General features: G+C 40.9%; 1 protein-coding gene across 1 annotated transcript; it reads left to right on the top strand.

Annotated features, from left to right (window-relative positions):
* The first annotated feature begins 8 nt into the window (after positions 1-8).
* LOC108669898 (excitatory amino acid transporter 3) lies at positions 9-26,364 on the top strand. The gene is made up of 12 exons (XM_018157331.2): positions 9-179; positions 1,222-1,351; positions 1,678-1,701; positions 1,736-1,947; positions 4,716-4,898; positions 6,430-6,472; positions 16,503-16,551; positions 17,730-17,777; positions 19,498-19,684; positions 21,001-21,195; positions 22,710-22,844; positions 24,702-26,364. The coding sequence occupies exons 2-12, from the start codon at positions 1,244-1,246 to the stop codon at positions 24,871-24,873; spliced, it is 1,356 nt and encodes a 451-aa protein (XP_018012820.2). The 5' UTR covers positions 9-179; positions 1,222-1,243; the 3' UTR covers positions 24,874-26,364.
* Positions 26,365-26,906: the final 542 nt, after the last annotated feature.

Genomic DNA, 26,906 nt, shown 5'->3' on the forward strand with positions numbered 1-26,906 from the left:
CAGCAGAGTTTGGTGCAGAGCGCCCCCACTGTGGTGTACAGCGCCCCTGACGGACGACCTACCACAGCTGTGCCTTTATTTGCATCGTCCAAAACTGCTCCCGCACCTCCGCCAACCTCTTCGTCAGGAGCCTCTGACCGTCGTGCCTCTGGCAACACCCTAAGCAATAGTCTGACTAGGTGCGTACGTGTTTTGGCCTTGCAATTCAAGGCAATAGATAATTCTATAGAGTGAAAAGCTGAGGAAATACATAGCTGAGGAAATTCCATTAACATTTAATGTTAATGGAATTTCGTAAGTGTATACGAAATTCCACACACGGGGTTTTAATGGAATTTCGTAGAATGAGTTTTCTTGGAAGGCAATAAGAATTTTCTAGCACTCAAAGAAATGAGTGAGATTTAATCCAAATAGCAAAGCATTTTTTGCCCTCATTGGGTCATCCTGCTCAGTGTTTCCCGTGTGTAACAGTGCTGTGTCTATCCTGTGTTCATGCTGTGGCTAAGAAATGGTGTAACCATTTGGACAATATATCCCACAGGTTTGTTTTCCTGACTTAGGCAATGCCTTTTGCATTGGAATATTTATATAAGTTGTAATTTCAGAAGTCACATGATGAGAATGTTTATTGAGTTCTAAAAGAACTGATGCCACACTCGTACCGCTAGTAGAATCGGCAAGCTTGCAGGACATTACGAGCTCTATATTTTATAGGGCGGATTGGTTTAGTGCCAACGCGAATTGTTTATTTTGAGCCAAATTTTCTAATGTATAAATGTTTTTATTCTTTCTGATTTCAAAGAAAATGTATGTTTAAAAAAATGTATGCTTCAAACAAAATTTTTGTTACAAAGAAAATTTTTGTTTCATAGAAAATTTTTATTTCAAAGAAATTTTGCGTTTCAAAGAAAATTTTTGTTCCAAAGAAAATTTTTATTAGAAATAAAATTTTTGGTACAAAGAAAATTTTTGTTTTAAATAAAATTTTTGTTTCAAAGAAAATTTGCATTTCAAAGAAAATTTTTGTTTCAAAAAATATTTGCGTTTCAAAAAAAATTTTTGTTCCAAAGAAAAGTTTCAGAGAAAATTTTTGTTTCAAAGAAATTTTTGATTCGAAGAAACCTTATGTTTTAAGGAAAATTTTTGTTCCAAAGAAATTTTTGATTCAAAGAAAATTTGTGTTTCACAACAAACTTTAATTAAATATTAGTTTATTTTCAGCGTGCAGTTAGCGAGCGGCGCGATGGGCCGGCCGACGCTGCAAGGAGTGAAGGAATTCTTCAGGAGCAACCTGCTCCCCTTCCTGACCATCTCGGGGGTCGTGGGGGGCGTGGTGCTGGGGCTTACTNAGGTACTCTAAGGAACTCTATTGCAGGTACTCTAAGGTACTCTATTGCATGTACTCTAAGGTACTCTATTGCAGGTACTCTAAGGTACTCTTGTGCAGGTACTCTAAGGAACTCTACTGCAGGTACTCTAAGGTACTCTATTGCAGGTACTCTAAGGTACTCTATTGCAGGTACTCTAAGGTACTCTTGTGCAGGTACTCTAAGGAACTCTATTGCAGGTACTCTAAAGTACTCTATTGCAGGTACTCTATTGAAGGTAGTCAAAGGTACTCTATTACAGGTACTCTAATGTACTCTATTTCAGGTACTCTAATGTACTCTATTACAGGTACTCTATTGCAGGTACTCTAAGGTTTATAATGTATATGTATTACAGAGACTCTAAGGTACTCTATTGCAGGTACTCTAAGGTACTCTATTGCAGGTACTCTAAGGTACTCTATTGCAGGTACTCTAAGGTACTCTATGGCAGGTACTCTAAGGTACTCTATTACAGGTACTCACGCGAGGGCTCATGGACCAAGCGCGAGATTATGTACGTCGGCTACCCCGGCGAGATACCAGCCATACCTCGGGTCAGGTCCCAGCCATACCTCGGGTCAGGTCCCAGCCATACATCGGGTCAGGTCCCAGTAATATCTCGGGTCATGTCCCAGTAATACATCGAATCATGTCCCAGAAATACATCGGGTCAGGTCCTAGTAGTGAAGGACTTGACACACACGAAGGGCCCGGGACAGTTACCTTGGGTCAGGTCCCAGTAGTGGTAGGATTTGACACACACGAAGGGCCCGGGACAGTTACCTTGGGTCAGGTCCCAGTAGTGGTAGGACTTGACACACACGAAGGGCCCGGGACAGTCCCGCCAGAAGTCCTGCCGCGTGGTGTGGGGCGCCGCGAAATCTTCGCAGGATCGCCCGTTCGGCGCCCCCGTGCCGCACTCGTAGCACCACAGCGCACCTGCAACATGCTAAATGTGTTGAATATGTTGAAAATATCTTAAATATGTCATATGTGTTTAATATGTTATAGACGTTAAATATGTTATATATGTTATGTATGTTAAATATGTTGAAAATGTTGGCTGTGCTGATCATATTGAACATGTTGACTGTGCTGACTATGTGGACCATGTTGCCACGTGGAGCATTTGTACCACGTTAGCTGTGTTGATCATGCAGACTAAGTTGACAATTATGACCATACTGACAATAATTATGACTGTGTAGATCATGCTTACTTGTGACTACGTTGACAATTTAAATGTGTTTACTATATGGAAAATGTTAATTAAGTGGACCATGTTAACTATGATGAACCTCGTTGATTAGTTGACTCTGTTGACCACGTTGTGTAAGTGTATTGTCCACCCTGGTAGTGGCAAGTTGGGAAGAAAGTAGATGATTGTTGGTAACATTTTTGATAGATTATACTTAGTTGTTCACTCCGTTGAATATATTTATCTTATCTATAACTATACCGTAAGAGGGTTTATATATTATATTAACTCTATACATTGATCCTAAGCACTTCAATGCTGAACTAACAAGACAAATATTTAATGGAGCATAAACGATACAGAACATTTCTCTGTGAAATACAGAAGTTAGCGGATAAATCTTGAACATTTTATATGTAACATGGAGCGATAACAGTCTTATTTCCTTAACACATTCAAGTCTCACCAGTCATGTGAAGGCAGCTACATAAAATCCCGAGGATGAAGAACATCGCTCGCCTCTGCGCAGTAGAATGTCTGATGTAGAACGAGGTTCTTAGACTTGGTCAGGTTAGGTTAAGTCAGGTTAGGTTAGGTTCGGTTAGTTTAGGTTTGGTTCTTTACAGTCAACACTTGGTGGCATGCCTGCTGCTCTAATTTAAGATTTAATTATCACAGCCAAAATTCGTAATTCATCAAGGTTCCTTATTTCATCGCTCTGTGAACTTTGCCGAATTTCCTGTTATATCAATCGTCTAAAAATCTTGCATCATCACTGAACGGCAAAATAAAACTCGATATTAACTCACGATTTGATTGGCATTAACTTTGCTCCAAAATACCTATTTTTTAGCTTAGTCTGAATATCAAGTAAATTTTCACAGATCTTGTAACACTGTGCCAGGCATCACAGTTCATGTCACACTGTGCCAGGCATCACAGCTCATGTCACACTGTGCCAGGCATCACCTGTCTCTTATACACATCTAGATGTGTATAAGAGACAGTGTGAGTGGTACGACGTGTGAGTGGTACGACGTGTGAGTGGTACGACGTGTGAGTGGTGCGACGTGTGAGTGGTGCGACGTGTGAGTGGTGCGACGTGTAAGGCCTTATCATGGTCGTAAAATTAACAACTTATCTCTTGTCTCTTGTTCGCTGAATGGAGGCATCACAGCTCGAGGCGCCCCATCTCACCTCTTGTAACGGACGTTTTTATTGTGGCATAACCGAACCTTCCTATCTTATCACGATGTCGCGTATAAAAATCATATAACTCTTAGCTTATAAACTTCAAATGTGTTCTAGCTCATCAACTTGACGCGTGAGCATACTACGCATGTCGCTCTACAGTCTAATGCGCATTAGTTTACTGCGCATGTCGTCTACTGCAGACCCTCACTTTGCTAGCAGCGCTGCAGTAACTACCACAATTGTCGCTGCACTACCGCTGAACGGCCCTCAGCAACTCCTTAAGCAATAAAACCCCACGTAATAATACCTAACATCAACACCCAAGAGACCTGTTCTAATAATAATACCCGAGCCCAGCACCCCATCTTCAGAACTCTTTAAAGCAACACTCCCACCATCAACACCCAGCACTAGATGGCCAACTTAAGCCATGTTGTCTTAGATTGGAAAGGTCAGCTTCCTCCATGTACTGTACCAACCTGCAGCCAATCACTTTTTAAAACACTTTATTTAAATGCGATATTAATATAACTACTCGAAATTAATGACATGTCTCTTGCATCCTCTTTGTAGTGGAGTTAACAGCCCAAACTAGATGGAACTAGAAACGTTTCCTTCTCTCATCATGTTTTCCAAAGCGAAGTCAGTGAGACATTCTGTTCACCGACACATTTTTCAACAACACCGCTAAGACTCCATCTGGCTCAGGAACCGAACGATACTCCTCTCTAGATCCGATGTTTCAAACTTGATGCTCATCAGTACCCGCTCCCTGGATGTTCCTGAAAGGCTTACATCTCTTTTTCTGGTTTGGGTATCGAGTATTTCTGAACCCTTAGTCAAATTTCATTACTAGCAGTTCGCACATGCCTATAGTTCGTCTCCAAAGAGGAAGTCATTTTCAGAGGCCCACTTTGGCCCTGATTTTGGCTTTAGACTGGGCAAATTTGTAGAAATATTTGTGATTTTCCCGAATGGCACTCACCACNCTACATGACGACGACGGTGAGCGCCGTGGTGCTCGGCATCATCCTGGTGGTGTCCATCCGCCCCGGCGCGGGGGGCGAGGAGGGCATCAAGAAGGCCGGCTCCCCCAACGAGGCCAACACCCCCGACCTCCTCATGGACCTCGTCAGGTACTCCACTAAATACTTGGGCACTCAAAGCTTAACTAAATACTAAAGGCTTCGTACCTCGTTGCCTGACAAATTCACGCTTGGCTCACACTCTGACTCTTCAAAGTTCTTCAAAGTTTATTTTCACGCGTATCTTGTCAAAATCATCAGAACTGGCGGCGGTTTGGCCGTTGCGAGGTTTGTATCCACAGGTCAGCTTCTAAAATCCTCCGCCTAAACTTTAAATACGATCATTTTCAATAACATTTTATTTTTCACTTCTATTTGGATCATTAATTTGCGTACATTGAATATAATGCTTATGCTTTATAATAATTTCGGAGCATTTTAGTTTGCTCGGAATTCACTTCCATCGAATTATTATGAATTTGCTTGACATTTTGTTCGATTTTAAATGTTCGTTCTTTAAGGCTATCCTTGATCTCCGCTGACCAAATCCGTTGAAGGTGTGATAGGATCTAGAACAATCATGTAGATTGTTGCCGCTCTAACATTTCTACATAGATTTTATTTCTTCACTAAATTATCAACGAAGATTGCTGCCTTGAAATTCCTTTTATTATCTTCATCTACTCATTTTTCCTATAAATTTAATCACTGGTAAAATTGCAAATATTGACCAAAAGTTTCATGTAAAGGTACGGTTTTGGTGCAGCATTTGTCTGCCATTCTGAGCTTGGAACTTCTGGCAGTAAACCGAGATGCCGAAGCTTTTTACTTCACTCACGAGTTATATATTCGCATGAATAAGATCATTCATAAGCGCCGCTATTACATAATATTTATTGCAAGTTACTTCAAGTGTTACTCGGTCGTGCTACTGAGTTTGTTTTGAGAAGCTGCTTACCGTACAGACTTGATTATGAGTAATAAACTCGTGCGCCTGAATCGCTCGCTTGTGTTTTAATTGCTCCATTTTTAAACATTCGCAGAACTTTTAAAATGAATTTTTTTCTGTCTTTCTGATATATTTTTTCTGCTCAATAAGAGGCAAATGTTACTCTTTAAATGCACGACTAAGCATTGGTATACAGAGCGCACTTATAGCGTAGCTAGCCTTTCAACTGTTGTACTTTACTAGTCATCAGTTAAAACCTGTTACTAATCGGTATAACTTATTAGTTGAGCGCACATGTAATTTAGCTAGACTAGACAAGGCTAGGTATATTAAACTAGATGTCAGGATCAACCTGTTACTGGTCGTAACAGGTTGATCCTAAATCTAGTTACAAGGTTACTGGTCGTAACCTTGTTCAATGCCCACCTGCAATTCTAGTGGCCGCCAGTAGAAACAAGTTACTATTGGCCGCCAGTAGAAACAAGTTACTAGTGGCCGCCAGTAGAATCAAGTTACTAGTGGCCGCCAGTAGAAACATGGTCGCTTGCCACTCCATTTTATGCACGGCTCGCGTCGCACATACAGCACGAATACTTCATATATTTCTTCTGCACTATTCCGACCTCAGCTTATGGCCTGAATTTTTAGATTTTATTGCGGATTTATTTCCTAATTTTTGACTTTCATTTGCAGGAACATCTTCCCCCCAAACCTCATCCAAGCCTGCTTCCAGAATGTAAGTTTTTATGTTGCGCGTCTCGTTTTTTTATTTCAATAACAAAACTTCTCATAATTGCTACCACGAACAACACGGCACCTCGAACAACACGGCACCACGAACAACACGGCGCCACGAACAACACGGCACCACGAACAACACGGCACCACGAACAACACGGCACCACAAACAACACGGCTCAATGAACAACCCACCCCGAAAATTACCTATACCTTATCATTTAATATGAAATGAAGCGCCGTCGATGTTATTCATGCCTTGAGATCTAAAGGCAATAGTCACCGTCGATATAAAAGTGTTAAGTGAAAACATTTGTCGGCCGCTCCGTCCCGCCATGCTAATTGTTTTATGGAAACTTGGCATGCAGCTTAGCTTCATTTTTTCCTAATTATGTTCAGAAAGTATGCCCTTAATTTTTATCTTCCTGTGTCTTTCTATTTACGTTAAAATTCTCTCGCTAATCATAGCAATTATCAGTACAGCAATTGTTTTACAAGGACAATATTTGTATGTGTTTGATATTTGAGACTTATCCGGCGGAAATTGAAATCGTCCCAACCATTGAACAGTTATCTTCAACAATGTTTATTATTATATTAGAGGCTTTGAGGCAAGCATTATTCTCTTTCTGTCATAACTGCAGTCAGCTGCAATAATGAGTTGCTGTCGCATTTCATTCAAGCAGAGACTTGACACTTTTCGCCGCATTCAAGTAACATTTTCGGCAAAGTGCAGAGTGAAGTTAATATGTTCGCAAGCAGCATGGAGTGCAAAGTGGCAACTTCAAAATTTATAAATTGCTTAGGGATAAGTTTTAACAGTTTTCTTAGTCAAAGATATGCCAAAAAATGAATATTGACCGTTTCTTATGCCTCAGAGCTGCCGACAGAGAGGTAGTGAAAGTTTTTCTTGTCACAAATTGGTCAGATAATAGCAGTTCCTCATGCCACAAATGCACCTCTAACTACCGCAAGTGTGTAGGAAAAGTTTTATCAGTTCCTATCGTAACAAATGCGCAGAAAGAAGAATTTTAACATTTCATCTTCTCGTTGACGTGCCAAAATTTGAATATTGGCAGTGATTGTGGCGCAGAGGTGCCGTGGGGTGAGTATTGACCGTTTATCATGTCCGAAAGGGGTAATATATAAATATTGACTGATTATTGAGCGGCAAAGGTGCGAGCGAGAAGTATTAGTAGTTTACTCTGCTGACGGTTCGGAAAGTTGTACTTGAATAGTTCTTAATACCACATATGTACCGAAGAAGTAGTACTAATAGTCTCATGATCTGTAAAACTGCATCGGGAAAGTAATATCATCCTCTTGTACCGCAGTCGTGCCGAAGGAGGAGTACGACATCTCCGGGTCCTACCGTGACGGCATGAACATCATGGGACTCGTGTCTTTTGCCACGATGCTCGGCGTGTCTCTGTCGGTGCTGGGACCGAAGGGCAAGCCTCTGCTGGACATGTTCACCGCGTTGTCAGACGCCACCATGATNTGATTGGACTTCTAAGTAAAGTCTTGCGTCGTGGCAGACCTAATGGTTGATTGGACTTCGAAGTAAAGTCTGGCGTCGTGGCAGATCTAATGGTTGATTGGACTTCTAAGTAAAGTCTTGCGTCGTGGCAGACCTAATGGTTGATTGGACTTCGAAGTAAAGTCTGCCGTCGTGGCAGATCTAATGGATGATTGGACTTCTAAGTAAAGTCTGGCGTCGTGGCAAATCTAATGGTTGATTGAACTTCTAACTATAGTCTGGCGTCGTGGCAGATCTAATGGATGATTGGACTTCTAAGTAAAGTCTGCCGTCGTGGCAGATCTAATGGTTGGTTGGACTTCTAAGTATAGTCTGGCGTCGTGGCAGACCTAATGGTTGATTGGACTTCTAAGTATAGTCTGGCGTCGTGGCAGATCTAATGGTTGGTTGGACTTCTAACTATAGTCTGGCGTCGTGGCAGATCACCAGCCATACCTCGGGTCAGGTCCCAGCCATACCTCGGGTCAGGTCCCAGCCATACATCGGGTCAGGTCCCAGTAATATCTCGGGTCATGTCCCAGTAATACATCGAATCATGTCCCAGAAATACATCGGGTCAGGTCCTAGTAGTGAAGGACTTGACACACACGAAGGGCCCGGGACAGTTACCTTGGGTCAGGTCCCAGTAGTGGTAGGATTTGACACACACGAAGGGCCCGGGACAGTTACCTTGGGTCAGGTCCCAGTAGTGGTAGGACTTGACACACACGAAGGGCCCGGGACAGTCCCGCCAGAAGTCCTGCCGCGTGGTGTGGGGCGCCGCGAAATCTTCGCAGGATCGCCCGTTCGGCGCCCCCGTGCCGCACTCGTAGCACCACAGCGCACCTGCAACATGCTAAATGTGTTGAATATGTTGAAAATATCTTAAATATGTCATATGTGTTTAATATGTTATAGACGTTAAATATGTTATATATGTTATGTATGTTAAATATGTTGAAAATGTTGGCTGTGCTGATCATATTGAACATGTTGACTGTGCTGACTATGTGGACCATGTTGCCACGTGGAGCATTTGTACCACGTTAGCTGTGTTGATCATGCAGACTAAGTTGACAATTATGACCATACTGACAATAATTATGACTGTGTAGATCATGCTTACTTGTGACTACGTTGACAATTTTAAATGTGTTTACTATATGGAAAATGTTAATTCAGTGGACCATGTTGACTTTGATGAACCTCGTTGATTAGTTGACTATGTTGAGCATGAAGGTAGTGGCAATTGTCCATCCTGGTAGTGGCAAGTTGGGAGGAAAGTAGATGATCGTTGGTAACATTTTTGATAGATTATACTTAGTTGTTCACTCTGTTGACTATATTTATCTTATCTATAACCATACCGTAAGAGGGTTTTTATGTTATATTAACTCTATACATTGATCCTAAGCACTTCAATGCTGAACTAACAAGACAAATATTTAATGGAGCATAAACGATACAGAACATTTCTCTGTGAAATACAGAAGTTAGCACATCAATCTTGAACATTTTATATCTAACATACAACGCTGACAATCTTACAGAGAGGAAAATAAGTATTTAGTCAGTCACCAATTGTGCAAATTCTCCCGCATAAAAAGATGAGAGGCCTGTAATTGACATTATAGGTAGACCTCAACTATATGAGAAAAAATATGCAAAAATGAAAAAATCATTTGTTACACTTTTAAAGAATTTATTTGCAAATAATGATGGAAAATAACTTTTTGGTCACCTACAAACAAGCAAGATTTCTGGCTGTTACAGACCTGTAACTTCTTTTTTTAAGAGACTTCACTTTCCCCCACTCATTACCTCTATTATTGGAACTTGTTTGAAGTCGTTAACAGTATAAAAGACACCTGCCCACAATCTCAAACAGCCACACTCGAAACTCCACTATGGTGAAGACGAAAGAGTTGTAGGAGGACACCAGAAACCGAATTATAGACCTGCACCAGGCTGGGTAGACCGAATCTGCCATATGCGAGCAGCTTGATATGAAGAAATCTATTGTGGGAGCAATAATCAGAAAATGGAAGACCTACAAAACCACTACTAATCTCACTCGATCTGAGGCTCCACGCAAGATCTCACAGCTCGTGGGATCAAAACGATCACAAGAACGGTGAGGAAAAATCCCAGAACCACAAAGGGGATCTAATGAATAACCTGCAGAAAGCTGGGACCAACGTTACAAAAGCTACCATCAGTAACACACTACGACGCCAGGGACTAAGATCTTGCTGTGCCGGATGAGTCCTCTTGCTCAAGCCAGTCAATATCCAGGCACATCTTAAATTTGCTAGAGAGCAGTTGGATGTTCCAGAAGAGTATTGGGAGAATGCCATATGATCAGATGGAACCAAAGCAGATGTTTGGTAAAAACCCAACTCGTCGTCTTTTGAGGGAAGTGAATGCGGAGTTGCATCCATAGAACACCATACCAGCTGTGAAGAATGAGGGTGGCAACATCATGCTTTGGGGCTGTTTCTCTGCAAAGGGACCAGGACGGCTGGTCCGTGTACATGAAGAATGAATGACAGAGTGGCTTCTTAAGAAAAATTTTAAAGACCTGGAACGGCCTAGCTAGTCTCCCGATCTCAACCCCATCGAAAACCTTTAGAATAGAATAGAATAGAAGTGTCGGCGTTGAAGAAATAGGCCCATGGCCTATTGCCGATTCTTGAACTTTTCGTGACTTGATTCACAAGGGATCCGGCCTTTGGAACCCGATCTTTCCATAGCTGACGATTGATTGAGATAGCTGCTGGACTTATTGCCTGCTCCGTAATTTGCTAGGCATTTTAAGACTGAACATATGCTCCTGCATAGTTCGTCTAGTCTGTTTTTGAAGATGTTCATACTCGGAGCTTCAACGATGCTATCAGGGAGGCTGTTCCACATGTCGGTGACTCGAAGCGAGAAGAAATGTTGTCGCATGGATGTGTTCCAACGCTGTTTTTTTAGTTTATAGCCGTGGCCCCTGGTGTTGGTTCTTGTTTCAAATTCTAGTAATCCTTCTGGGACCTTGTATAAGCCATTAGTATATTTGTATACTTCAATGAGGTCCCCACGCAGACGTCGATAATGGAGGCTTGGAAGCTTCATAATCTTTAATCTTTCCTCATAGGACTTGCCTTTCAAGCCCGGAACTATCCTTGTTGCGCGTCTTTGAACACTCTCTACTAAATTTTTGTCCTTTTCAAATTTCGGTGACCACACGACGTTTCCAAACTCCAGGTTCGGGCGCACGACAGCAACAAACAACTGCTTCATCGTTTCTAAATCTAGGAACTCGAAAGAGCGTCTGATCAGTCCAAGTCGTTGATTGGCTTAATTAACTTGACCTTCAATATGCTTGGAAAATTTCAACTCATTTTCGATATTAACTCCTAAATCCTTTTCCGTTGTCGACTTCGACATCATCACTCTGTCGTTGCAGCCGTGTCTTCTCATACTGTAATCTTGCTGTTCATTATTCTTGCCAAGGTGGATAACTTTACATTTGTCAGCGTTAAAACGCAGCTGCCACTTATCAGCCCAGTCAACCAGCCTGTCAAGATTACCTTGCAACTGTACTTTTTGCGACGTATTCTTCACCATATTATAAATTTTTGTGTCGTCAGCATACATCGAGCAAACGCTAGACACAGCTTCTGGCAGATCGTTTTTAAACGCAACGAATAGAATAGGCCCGAGAACGCTTCCTTGTGGCACGCCGCTGCGCACTGAAGCCCAGTCTGATACGGACCCATTAATACTGACACGTTGTCGCCTCCCTACTAGAAAATCTCTGATCCATTTGAGTACATTACTCTCAATTCCCAAAGACTTCAATTTACGCAACAACCGCTCATGTGGGACACTGTCAAATGCCTTGGCAAAATCGAGGTACACTGCGTCTACTGGCTCCCTTTCGTCCAGCAGGCGGGTCCATTCGTTCAGAGTCGACAAGAGGTTAGTGGTGCAGGATCTCCCGGCAATAAAGCCATGTTGACAGTCTGATAGGAGATTATTAGCAGTCAAATGATCTATCATTCGATCCCTCACAACAGATTCCATTACCTTGCAAACGACACTTGTCAAACTGACAGGGCGATAGTTGCCCGGGCAGCTTTTGTCACCTTTTTTGAACAATGGTGTCACTTGAGCTTCTTTCCAGTCAGCCGGCAACATTCCTTCGATCAAAGTTTTTCGAAAAAGTGACGTCAGAGGGCCGGCTAGGACAGTTGCTAACTCTTTGAGTAATCTGGGGTGGAAGCCGTCTGGTCCACATGACTTGTTTGGATTTACAGCGATAAGGCGCTTGAGAACCTCTTCTTCTTGTATTTGAAAGCTTGTTAATTTAGAGCCGACTGGGCGCTCCTCAATAGCTGGAATACTGTTCAAGTCCTCTTCAGTAAATACGCTACTGAAAAAATGATTAAGTACGTTGGCTTTGCCCTCATCAGAGGATATCTGATGAGTTAGTTGAAAGTCCGTGTTACCCGCCGACAGCCCCAAAACATCACTGCTCCAGAAGAGATCTGCCTGGAGGAATGGGCAACATACCTGCAACAATGTGTACCAACCTTGTAAAGATTTACAGATAACGTTTGTCCTCTGTCATTGCCAACAAAGAATATACAACAAAGTATTGAATGAACTGTTGTTGTTGACCAAATACTTATTTTAAACCATTATTTGCAAATAAATTCTTTGAAAGTCCGATAAAATTATTTTCTCACTTTTTTTTCACATTTTGTCTCTCAAAGTTGAGGTCTACCTATGATGTCAATAAATATTACAGGCCTCTCTCATCATTTCAAGTGGGAGAACTTGCACAATTGGTGGCTGACTAAATGCTCATTTTCCCCTCTGTATTTCCTTACCACATTCAAGTCTCACCAATCATGTGCAAGCAGCTGCATAAAATCCCGAAGATGAAAAACATCGCTTGCATCTTTGCTGTAGAATGTCTGATGTAGAATTAGGTTATTAGAAGTGGATAGGTTAAGTTATGTTTGGTTCTTTACAGTCAAAATTTGTTGCCGTGCCTGCTGCTCTATTTCAAGAATAATTTTTACAGCTAAAATTCATAATTCATCAATGTTCCTATTTCATCGCTCCGTAAACTTTAGCGCATTTCCCTTTTTAAACACCGGTCTAAAAATCTTGCATCATCGCTGAACGGGAAGATAAAACTCGGATATCAACTCATAATTTGATTGGCATTGACTTTGCTCCAGAAAACCTATTATATCTAGCTTGGTCTGAATATCAAGTAAATTTTCACAGCTCGTGTCACACTACGTCAGTCATCGCAGTTCATGTCACACTGCGCCAGTGTTGGCCACCGCATCCTGTGTTGGCCGTGTGTCCTGATAACTCCGCGATATTCCCTGACATATCCTTTGCTACGTGCTCTGCTGCCTGACACTATTAGTTACCGTGGACATCAGTCACTATCATTACCAGGGACGTCAGTCACTATCATTACCAGGGACGTCAGTCACTATCATTACCAGGGACGTCAGTCATTATCATTACCAGGGACGTCAGTCACTATCATTACCAGGGACGTCAGTCACTATCATTACCAGGGACGTCAGTCACTATCATTACCAGGGACGTCAGTCACTATCNTGAGATACTTACACCTTTGACACCGCGATATCCTTTTTCTCAGCAGTAGAGTTATTTATTGAGATCAATTTTAGAGAGATTTACTTGATAACTTGGAAGAAACTGCTCTTCTATGAAGATTCTGCATTATTCCCAAAATATTGCTTGCGAGAATATTGAAGCGAAAAAAGTAATATTCTTGCTTGATTCACAAACTAGTTTCATTAGTTTAGATGTGGTTTACATACAGTAGGTATGAAAGATGCAATACAGCATACGTAAGCCTGTCTCTTATACACATCTAGATGTGTATAAGAGACAGATGTAGTTGAATTTAAACTCAACTAAAAATGACGAATTAGTCATTCGATTGGCTTAAAAATTCGTTAGTTAGCACTTATGCCTCACATTTTGTACGGAAATGTTTGCATGTTCTGCCTCGCTTCATCATTTAAATTTTGGCCAGAAAAAGTCATAACAATTCTCTTACGAATGAATTTCCCCCTGAGGGTAATTTTTCCATTTCTCAGGGGCAATTATCTATAAATATATTTTCTATACTTTAATTGAGTCAAATATACAACGATGTTGATTACTTTTATGAAAAAAAAACAAAATTATAGCGTTTTTCTTTTTTATGATCATGCTGCTGAGTTTGAGAAGCGTGTTCCAAGCCTTAGTTAACAAATGCATGACTGCGACGCAGCTGAGTTGACAAAAAGGCTGCTGCTTAGCATTGCTGCTGCTCTTTAATAATGATTTATATAAAACGTTAATATAACGACGCTCTTTTACAGAGCTTGAAGAAGCTGTTGACGTCTGAAATCTCTTTTAAAACGTTTTTATTTCTTCAAAATTGCTCGAATGCAATTAAATAAGCTAATGTAAGAGTGTATAAAACATTGTAACATTTTTACTGAATTTGCAACGCTCATAAAACCTTATTATTTACCTTGTGTAACAGTTTTATTAAATGTGTGCTAACAAAAAACTGATCAACTCCACGGTTCGTGCATGGATTTAAGTGTGTTGAAGCTGTTCATTAACATCTCTTCTGGCCCGCTTGTCCCGCAGAGATCATAGAGGAGTGGGGCGACAAGTACAACTGGACATACGGGATGGGTGAGTTATTCTCTAACTTCTTTTGAACTACAAGCACCCTGCACTACCATTACTGAATTCACTAAAATTACTTCTTGTCACGCCGATTCAGTAAATTTGGAACACTGAGAAATTTATTCCAGTCCAATTTCTTTAATCTCAGAGAAAGCAACAGCAGTTCATCAGCAACCTGCACAGCGCTCTACTTCCTTTCTCCAAGGAAACTTTTTTCTTAATTTTTGCGCGTCATCTCTTCCTTATTGAGAATTCTTTGTGTTTCATCGTTTCTCGCCTCTTCCTCAGTAATATTATTAGAGGCATCAGAGTTGTATAAGCCAAACCTAACATGTCACCGATTCTAGACATCACAGAATTCTTAGAGCTTAAGGCATCACAGCTCATGTCGCACTGTGCCAGGCATCACAGTTCATGTCACACTGTGCCAGGCATCACAGCTCATGTCGCACTGTGCCAGGCATCAGGCTCATGTCACACTGTGCCAGGCATCACAGCTCATGTCACACTGTGCCAGCGTTGGCCACCGCATCCTGTGTTGGCTGTGTGTCCTGATAACTCTGCGATATTCCCTGACACATCCTTTGCTACGTGCTCTGCTGCCTATCACTATTAGTTACCGTGGACGTCAGTCACTATCATTACCAGGGACGTCAGTCACTATCATTACCAGGGACGTCAGTCACTATCATTACCAGGGACGTCAGTCACTATCATTACCAGGATCGTCAGTCACTATCATTACCAGGATCGTCAGTTACTATCACTATTCTTCGATTTGCAACATTGCTGACACAATTAATTCCTGAAGAATTTAATCATTCTTCTGCATCACTGGTATCACAATTCAGTCCTGTAAAGGTTCATCATTCTTGTGCATGGTGACACAATTCAGTCCTGTTGAGGTTCTCTACCAAGTGTTTAACTTTAGACTATCAATCACACCTAGAAAAAAACGCAGTACACGAAACTTTTAATTTACGACGAAAGAATTCGAAATTTGTTCAATTAATTATACCTGAAACAGGTTCTCGAATTTAAGGACAATTTGTCTTGAATAAATTTTGAGGGCCAATTTCTCTAGCGAAACAGAAAGAGAGAAATGTATTTAAGAAGAGGCTTACAAGCGAGGCTGGCGACAGCGGGCAACCGGCCTTAGCAGCTCGAATTGCGAGTACGCATTCGTCCTGCGAAGCAAAAACGTACGCTGAATATGTGTACAATTCTGGGAGTAGTTCGAGAGAGAAAGTTTATTTTAACATCGCCTACGTAGGCGCCTGCAAATACAAGCAAATTAATGTTGAATGAGATGCCCGTTTGCAAAGCAGTAACAAGGGCTAGAGTTCGACGCAGCGTTATTAATCGTTATTTTGATAAACCTTAATTAATTAGGTTTAACATAACTAATTATAGCAGTCAATATAAGTAAACCTGTGTCTCGAATCGCCATCGATAATGATTATGAATTTGAATTAAGATAGTGAAAATAAATTTGCTTTTTGAAGGCTGGTAGATATAATTATTATTAATCTTTTTTAATCAGCGGCTATTTAAATATATTTTTAAAATAATATATTTAAAATAAATTTTTTAATAACTTCGCTTTTTGAACGCTGGTAAAAGTAATTATTATTAATATATTTTAATCCGCGGCTATTTAAATATATTTTAAAAATATATATTTACATTACATTATTCAATAATTTACTTTTAAATATGTTTTTATTTATCCGTATGATAGTTTGTATTGTACTATACTAACTTGTCGCCCAATGTGCAGTACTACACCGTCCTGGTGCCTCCTGCCATGCCTACCATCAACGACACGAGTAAGTGCCATGTTCTCTGTTCAATAATATTTTTTTTAATTTACTTAAAATTAATGTAAGTTTTTAAATAATATTTGTTGAATATTCCTTCACTAAAAAATTTACTTACCTTGAGGTTAGCGAATGCATTTATCGGGTGTCAACTGACGACATTCAAATATTTCTGTAAATAAAAACCCTGCGGCTAAAAGATTATCCTTCCTTAACTATTCAACATGAAAAACTTTACGTATGTAGTTGAACTTAAACTCAACGAAAAAGGCTTAATTAGTCATTCGACTGGCTTAAAATTCGTTAGTATGCTCTAATGCCTCACATTTTTGACCGAAATGTTTGCATGTTCTGCCTCGACTCATCGTTCCAATATTGGCCAGAAAATGTCACAATTTTTAGCGCATTTTCTCATTTATGGAATAAATTCACTATTGTACTTGCCATGTCCGTCTGTCTGTCTGTCTGTCTGTCTGTCTGTCTGTCCGTCCGTCCGTCTCTCCGTCCGTCCGTCTCTCCGTCCGTCCGTGACCTCAAGTTTTCGTCTACAAGAAAATGCGCTCTCTGTCACTCATTGCAGTGAGTACTGAGTTATATTTTTTACCAATTGACTTACCCCATAAGAGGAATTTTGCAATTTCTCAGGAGTTATGGACGAGAAAATATATATTCAATGTTTTAATTAAGCCAAATATGCAAAGATGTTGACTACTTTTCTAAAAAAATAAATCTTATTGCATTTTTTCTTCTTGATAATCTTGCTGTTTGAAAAGCGTGTTCCTTGCCTCAGTTAACAAATGCATGACAGCGACCCGGCTGAGTTGACAAAAAGGCTGCTACTTAGCATTGCTGCTGCTCTTTAATAATTATTTATGTAATACGTTAGTATCATGAAGCTCTTTTGGAGAGTTTAAAGAAGCTGTTGACGTCTAAAATCTCGTTTAAAAACGTTTTTATTTCAACAAAATTGCTTGATTGCAATTAAATCAGCTAATGTGAGAGTGTTTAAAACATTGTAACATTTTTTCTGAATTTGCAACTCGCCTAAAACCTTATCATTCAACATGTGCAAACGTTTTATTAAATGTGTGCTAACAAAAAAACCTGATTAACTCCACTGTTCGTGCATGAATTTAAGTGTGTTGAAGCTGTTCATTAACATCTCTTCTGGCCCGCTTGTCTCGCAGAGATCATAGAGGAGTGGGGCGACAAGTACAACTGGACATACGGGATGGGTGAGTTATTCTCTAACTTATTTTGAACTACAAGAACCCTGCACTACCATTACTGAATTCACTAAAATTACTTGTTGTCACGCTGATTCATTAATAAATTCACTAAAATTATTTGTTGTCACGCTGATTCATTAATAAATTCACTAAAATTATTTGTTGTCACGCCGATTTAGTAAATTTGGAACACACAGATAAATTATTTCCAATTCAGTTCGATGAGTCTCAACGAAAGCAACAGCAGTTCATCAGCAACCTGCTCAGCGCTGTACTTCCTTACTCCAAGGGAACCTCGGACGTTCTGACAATTTTTTTTTGCACGTGCTTTCTTCCTTATAGAGAATTCTTTGGGATTCACCGTTTCTCGCCTCTTCCTTAGTAACATTATTAGTGGCGTCGGAGTTGTATAAGCCAAACCTAACCTGTCAACGATTCTAGACACCACAGAATTCTTACAGCTTTCTGGGGTTATTGAACCCGCAAGACCCTGCTCCAATCTTAGTACTCTGCACTGTAGCCATGCACTGGGCCTCCGATCTGCTTGCATTTAGTTTCAACACGGCGCTTCGAACAACACGGCGCTACGACAATCACTTCCACCGTATTGTTTAATGTTTAATTAAGCGCCGTCGATGTTATTCATGCCTTGAGATCTGGAGGCAATAGTCACCGTCGATATATAAAAATGCTGAATAAAAACATTTGTCGGCCGTTCGGTCCCGCCATGTTAATTGTTTCTCGAAACTTTGCATGCGGCTTAGCTTCATATTTTCCTAATTATGTTCAGCAAGTATGCCCTTGATTTTTATCTTCCCATTTCTTTCTATTTACGTTAAAATTATCTAGCTAATCATAACAATTATCAGCACGGCAATTGTTATACAAGGACGATATTTGTATTTGTTTGATATTTGAGACTTATCAGGCAGAAATTGATTTCGTCCCAACCATTGAACAGTTATCTTCAACAATGTTTATTATTATATTAGAGGCTTTGAGGCAAGCATTATTCTCTTTCTGTCATAACTGCAGTCAGCTGCAATAATGAGTTGCTGTCGCATTTCATTCAAGCAGAGACTTGACACTTTTCGCCGCATTCAAGTAACATTTTCGGCAAAGTGCAGAGTGAAGTTAATATGTTCGCAAGCAGCATGGAGTGCAAAGTGGCAACTTCAAAGTTTATAAATTACTTAGGAATAAGTTTTAACAGTTTTCATAGTCAAAGATATGCCAAAAAAATGAATATTGACCGTTTCTTATGCCTCAGAGCTGTCGACAGAGAGGTAGTGAAAGTTTTTCTTGTCACAAATTGGTCAGATAATAGCAGTTCCTCATGCCACAAATGCACCTCTAACTACCGCAAGTGTGTAGGAAAAGTTTTATCAGTTCCTATCGTAACAAATGCGCAGAAAGAAGAATTTTAACATTTCATCTTCTCGTTGACGTGCCAAAATTTGAATATTGGCAGTGATTGTGGCGCAGAGGTGCCGTGGGGTGAGTATTGACCGTTTATCATGTCCGAAAGGGGTAATATATAAATATTGACTGATTATTGAGCGGCAAAGGTGCGAGCGAGAAGTATTAGTAGTTTACTCTGCAGACGGTTCGGAAAGTTGTACTTGTATAGTTCTTAATACCACATATGCACTGAAGAAGTAGTACTAATAGTTTCATGATCTGTAAAACTGCATCGGGAAAGTAATATCATCCTCTTGTACTGCAGTCGTGCCGAAGGAGGAGTACGATATCTCCGGGTCCTACCGTGACGGCATGAACATCATGGGACTCGTGTCTTTTGCCACGATGCTCGGTGTGTCTCTGTCGGTGCTGGGACCGAAGGGCAAGCCTCTGCTGGACATGTTCACCGCGCTGTCAGACGCCACCATGATCATCACATCGTGGCTCATCTGGTGGGTGACATCTTGCATGTCTTGTGGTGGGTTCTCATTTTTGGCTGATCTTGTAGACAATTGGTCTTCTTGAAAGAGATATGTTTTAGTGTTGACTTGATATTCTTGGCTCGTCTCATGGTAAGTTTGTCATTTTAACAATGGAGTGTTCTGCTGTTAACCTTATATTCTGCAGCAGACTTTGTTGACGATTGTTTTTTTTTTTTTCTCTGTCTCAGTGATGATTTGGGATTCTTGGCTGATATTGTGGGGAGTTTGTCATTTTGGCTGTTCTAGCGATGAGTTAGTATTCTTGGCTGACCCTGGGGGAATTTGTCTTCTTGGCTGTCCCATGCAGTGATGATGGAATATTCTTGGCTGATCTTGTAGGGAGTCTAACCGCTTTGCTGTTCTAGTGATAGTTTGGTATTCTAGGCTAAATCTGAGCTGACAGGTGGATGGAAGGGTAGTCTGGCGTCGTGGCAGATCTAATGGTTGATTGGACTTCTAAGTAAAGTCTGGCGTCGTGGCAGATCTAATGGTTGATTGGACTTCTAAGTAAAGTCTGGCGTCGTGGCAGATCTAATGGATGATTGGACTTCTAAGTAAAGTCTGGCGTCGTGGCAGATCTAATGGATGATTGGACTTCTAACTATAGTCTGCCGTCGTGGCAGATCTAATGGATGATTGGACNCTTCAATACCTGACCGTATACTTCAATACCTGACCGTATACGTCAATACCTGACCGTATTCTTCAATATCTGACCGTATTCTTCAATACCTGACCGTATACGTCAATACCTGACCGTATACGTCAATACCTGACCGTATTCTTCAATATATGTATATGTTAGTAGCTCACAAATTACCAGCCTCATCCGTCGTCCCGCAGGTACGCTGCCTGTGACGACAGTATAGATGATGGTATATATGTTATAGCATATCACCATATATTGCAGTATATGTTAGTATATATCTTATTAGCATGACTGTACACTATAGTATTATATAGCAACGCCATCATCCCGCAGCTCGGGCACACAGCCTGTGACGACAGTAAGTATAGATGATGTTATATGCGCTAGCATATCACCATATATAACAGTATATGTTAGTATACATGCGATTAGCATGACTGTACATTATAGTATAATAAATCACTGCCCCCCCCCCTCAGCTCTGACACGCTGCCCGTGACGCAGCATAGACGATGCTATGTATGTAATAACATATCACCATATATTGCAGTATATGTTACTATACACTAGTATATGTGCCTAGCATGACTGTACACTGTACACTATAGTATAATATAGCAACACCCCCTCCCCGCAGCTCTGGCACGCTGCCCGTGACGTTCCAGTGTCTGGAGGAGAAGAACAACATCGACACGCGCGTCACGCGCTTCGTCATCCCCATCGGCGCGACCATCAACATGGACGGCACGGCGCTGTACGAGGCCGTGGCTGCCATCTTCATCACGCAGGTCAAGAACATGTCGCTGGGCATCGGCCAGATCATTGCCATCAGGTGAGGACATGTTGGGGTTATATGAGGACATGTTGGGGTTATATGAGGACATGTTGGGGTTATGTGGCAGGCGAGGACATGTTGGGGTTATGTGGCAGGCGAGGACATGTTGGGGTTATGTGGCAGGCGAGGACATGTTGGGGTTATGTGGCATGTGACGACATGTTGGGGTTATGTGGCAAATGAGGATATGTTGGGGTTAGATGTTATATGTTGAAGTTATGTTATGTTCATGTTGAAGTTAGATGTGAGGCTAGGACATGTTGGAGTTATGTGGCATGTAAGGACATGTTGGAGTTAAATGTCATGTGAGGACATGTTGGGGTTATGTGGCAAATGAGGACATGTTGGGGTTAAATGTTATATGTTGAAGTTATGTTATGTTCATGTTGGAGTTACATGTCAGGCGAGGACATGTTAAGGTTATGTGGCATGTAAGGACATGTTGGAGTTAAATGTCATGTGAGGACATGTTGGGGTTATGTGGCATGTGAGGACATGTTGGGGTTATGTGGCAGGTGACGACATGTTGGGGTTATGTGGCAGGTGACGACATGTTGGGGTTAGACGTCATATGAGGTCATGTTGAAGTTATATAAGGCAGGGACATATAGTTGAACATATCTTATTGGCCACTGATCATCAGGGTAAAACATGTTGTTGTCTGAATCAAGTTTCCAAGATAAAATTTCACTTCCTTCATAAATTTATAATTTCCCTCATTGTATTTCCTCCCACGCCCATTTGTAGATTTCATACCCCGACATTCGGTGTGCTTTCAACACTCAACTTTGCTCATTGTTATCTTCAACTTTTGTTACATGCACGCATTATTTCTTGCCTTTCCCGCCAAAAATGTCCCCACTATCCAATGTGGCAGGTGAGGACATGTTGGGGTTATATGAGGACATGTTGGGGTTATGTGGCAGGTGAGGACATGCTGGGGTTAGATGTTATATGGTGAAGTTATGTTATGTTCATGTTGGAGTGATATGTCAGGTTAGGATATGTTGAGGTCATATATCGGGTGAGGGCATGGAGGACATGTTGAAGTTGTATGAGGCAAAAACACGTAATAGAGCATTTCTCGTTGATCACTAATCATCAAGTGAGAACAAGGTGTTTTCTTAACATCGCAAGATAAAATTACCCTTCCTTCATAAGTTTATCATTTCCCAATTTGATTTCCTCGCACGCCCATTTGTAGATTTCATACTCCGACATTTGGTGTGCTTTCAACACTCAACTCTGCTCATAGTTATTTTCAACTTTTGTTATATGCACACATCATTTCTTGTCTTTCCCCAAAAAATCTCCGAACTTTCCATCATTATTTTTTCCTCCCCACTTCTTCTTTCATCCCCCTCCCTCTCCCAATTCCCCCCAACCACCCCCACAACTCTGCCCGTGATTGTCACGGTGTGTATGTGGTAGCATTCATCCCCCTCCCTCCCCCAATTCCCCCAACTACCCCTACAACTGTGCCCGTGACTGTCACGGTGTGTATGTGGCAGCATCACGGCGACAGCGGCGGCGATCGGGGCAGCGGGCATCCCGCAGGCGGGGCTCGTGACGATGGTGATGGTGCTGGACGTCGTGGGGCTGCCGGCCGAGGACGTCACGCTCATCATCGCTGTTGATTGGCTGCTGTGAGTTGCCAATTACGTGCCAATCACGTATGAGTAACATTACATTATTGGCAATAGCGTAAAAGTTTAAAGTGGACATATTATTGCCGCGGCGTTCTAATAACCTATACTCTGATACTTATTACGCATTATGCACGACATTATATTAGTCGCGTTCATCTTACGCATCTATATAGTTCATTCCAGGCATTAATTTATCAAGTATTAGTTCAATCAAGTCATTTTAGCGCCTTGAACACAATGATGGCCAACTGAGTCTAGGGACAGGTTTAACACAGCATTATGAACCTCCTCCATGGCGCGCTCCAGTACCAATCATCCTTCCTCCATTTAGATTTAAAATTTCGATGAGTATTTTTGTTAGCGTAATCTTCATATATCTTCTGTTAATAATAGAATAATAATCCTGCTATTGCGTTACTATATCCCCAGCTGTACACTATATCCCCAGCTGTACACTATATCCCCAGCTGTACACTATATCCCCAGTTGTACACTATACGAACCCGCGCCTCTCTGCGCCAATCTTGGTACTCTGAACTGTAACCACTGGGCCACCCTGCCCTTGGTCCATTTAAATTTAAAATTTTCATGAGTATTTTTCTTAGCGTAATCTATTTATATATCTTCTGTTAATAACAGAACTTATTTATTCCTTCAACTGCATGCGTGAAAATGTTTGTACCATACAGAAGGCGGGCCCAGTGCCTCTGCCGCCATAAGTTCGTGTGTCCACTCTTAGTATTATGGTCTTATATGGGTCAGGCCTTATGTTAATTGTGTAACTTGAACATTTTGCGAAACTTGTTTATTCATTTTCATTTTTTCTATCGGCAATACTATTGTGCTTTAACATTGCCATTGTTGGTCTTTATTGACTTCGGTAATTTCATGACTCAACGATTTGCTCTAACTTGCGTTTTGCAACTTTTGCACCCAGAACTACGACAATTAATAGTCTTCAATGAAAATTTAATAGCTTTACAATGTGTTCCTGTACTCTATAATATACCTGTATAATGTAACCCCAAGCAGTACACTATATCCCCAGCTGTACACCATATCCCCAGCTGTAATCTATATCCCCAGCTGTACACTATATCCCCAGCTGTACACTATATCCCCAGCTGTACACTATATCCCCAGCTGTACACTATATCCCCAGCTGTACACTATATCCCCAGCTGTACACTATATCCCCAGCTGTACACTATATCCCCAGTTGTACACTATATCCCCAGCTGCACACTGTATCCCCAGCTGTACACTATATCCCCAGCTGTACACTACATCTCCAGCTGTACACTATATCCCCAGCTGTACACTATATCCCAAACTGTACACTATACCCCCAGCTGTACACTATATCCCCAGCTGTACACTATACCCCCAGCTGTACACTATACCCCCAACTATACACTATATCCCCAGCTGTACACTATATCCCCAACTGTACACTATATCCCCAAAGCTGTACACTATATCCCCAGCTGTACACTATATCCCCAGCTGTACACTATATCCCCAGCTGTACACTATATCCCCAAATGTACACTATATCCCCAGCTGTACACTATATCCCCTGCTATACTCTATATCCCCAGCTGTACACTATATCCCAAGCTGTACACTGTATCCCCAGCTGTACACTATACCTCCAGCTGTACACTATATCCCCAGCTGTACACTGTATCCCCAGCTGTACACTATACCCCCAGCTGTACACTATATCCCTAACTGCACGTTCACTGTTAGAAAAAACGGTGAAAAAACGGTTTCTTTTCACGTGCCGACCGGCCACTGAAACGCCGGTAATACCGTTAACGGTCATTTTTCTAACAGTGTTGTACCTCACAGGGATCGCTTCCGCACGATGATCAACGTGCTGGGCGACAGCATCGGTGCAGGGCTGGTCTACGAGCTCAGCAAGAAGGAGCTCGAGGAGATGGACGCCGCGGCGGCCGCTGGTGCGCGTCAAGGCGGTAGCGAGAACATCGCTCTCGACAACATTGAAACCTGCAAGATGTAACAACATCCGCCCTCTGTTGTCCGAACATTCTAGGAGTCTAAACTTAAACCTTTTGTTATCAGCGTTGAAGTGAGCAAGATGTAGAGACATCCGCCCTCTGTTGTCATCGAAATGTGTAAAATGTAGAAACATTCATCCTCTGTTATCCAAACATTCTGAGAGTTTAAACTTTAACCATCTCTTGTCCAAATTTACATATGTGAAAACGCCGCCCTTTCGCCAAATCTGGTCGTTTATGTATGAGAATATATTAGCTTCACGATTTGATCGTTTAAAACAATGTAGAGGTCGCTTGCTTGTTATTCAATACTGGTTTTTTTACATTTAATGTAAATAATATCCTTCTTTAATCGCACCATCTAACGACCATGCATAGATGATCTTCTGTATCTGTTTGGTGACTCGTACACAGATTTTCTGCAGCATCGCACTGTATCTACAAAAATTTCTTAGAATCTTCTTTTTCTATTCTCATAGGGAAAAATATTTGTAATTTCAACTAATTCACATATAAAGTTCTTCCATTGATGTAATAAGCAAATTGAGATGCTGCGAGGGCGCCGTTCTCATACACGGCCCGAGGAGTCGATGGGTTCCACATGATGCCAGAAAATGAAAATAATTTTTAAATTAAATCTAGGCTGCAGTCATCTAAATTGGAATACTGGAATTCTATCATGATCATTTAACCCAGAGCAAAGTGGTTAGAATTAATCAAAATGTAAGTTTTTAACATAAATGAATATTTGAATATTTTCATGCAGGCGTTTGACTAAACTGGTCTGTACTGCTCCGTTTGTTGTACTAAGTTAGATAATTATAAAATAATCAATATTTGTCGGTGTGGCCTTAAATTGATAAACGCGGAGAATTTCGATTGATATGTTCTTAGTTCGAAACTTTTGTTCGGACTTACTTCGACGAACACAAAGGCTGACCAGTCAATTGAAACATCAAATATTTATTTCTCCATCACAACGAATCAGTTCTCCATCGGAGCTTGATTGTTCACAGTTCTCACCTGTTCTGGTTAATATTTTCCGTTGCCAAAAATTTCATAACTTGTTATGTTATGTGCAAATATAATTTATCCGACCGTACCTCTCGCTTGGTATATTAAATATACTGGCTCATATGAAAGAGAACATGATGCACAATTCTAGCAGTTTCTGTATTTTGTAATTATTTTTAAATTTTATCAGCGTTGAGACTACGCCGTTGCACTGCCATTTTCTTCCAACTAAAAATTAGTCTTATCAATTCTTCAGTTTCTTATTAGCAATTCTGCATGACAATTAAATGTGTAATAATTTGAACTTTCTCCAGTATTATCTATTGTGACGGAAGTACATGACTTTTCTATTACTTTTATAAACTAAATTAATTAATGTCGGTTTTTAAAACATACTTCTAAGTTAATGCTCGGCTCTAAGCATCTAATAATCTTTATTTGGCTTAGATTGGGCTCCTTATTTTGCGTACGTTTGTATTTCTTATCATACATAACACGGCTCATACATAACACGGCTCATACATAACACGGCTCATACATAACACGGCTCATACATAACACGGCTCATACATAACACGGCTCATACATAACACAGCTCATACATAACACGGCTCATACATAGCACGGCTCATACATAACACGGCTCATACATAACATGGCTCATACATAACACAAAGTTTGATCACGGCTGCTTCAGACTAATGTGGTTTGATCGCTCATTTCAATGGTCATGCAATAGCAACACTTTTGTCACTGTTAATTCTAAATTATATTGAAATCCATCTGATTATTGAGACTCAATATGGCTTCGTCAGATCGGAAAGAAAAACCTTGGATATCCTCCGAACCATCGACATACAATGTCCTGTTAATGGCGCTCGATATATTATAAGTTAGTACGTTACCTAAATAATTGAGATCAATTAATACTGTAAGACCACACTGTAATTAGGTATATATGAGCTGGCGGCTTTAGAGTTAACATCAGTTCTTCTTGTATTGACTTTTGTCTTTGTTATAC

The sequence above is a fragment of the Hyalella azteca genome, unplaced genomic scaffold (genome assembly GCF_000764305.2).
Source record: "Hyalella azteca isolate HAZT.00-mixed unplaced genomic scaffold, Hazt_2.0.2 contig5995, whole genome shotgun sequence".
NCBI classification, from domain to species: domain Eukaryota; kingdom Metazoa; phylum Arthropoda; class Malacostraca; order Amphipoda; family Hyalellidae; genus Hyalella; species Hyalella azteca.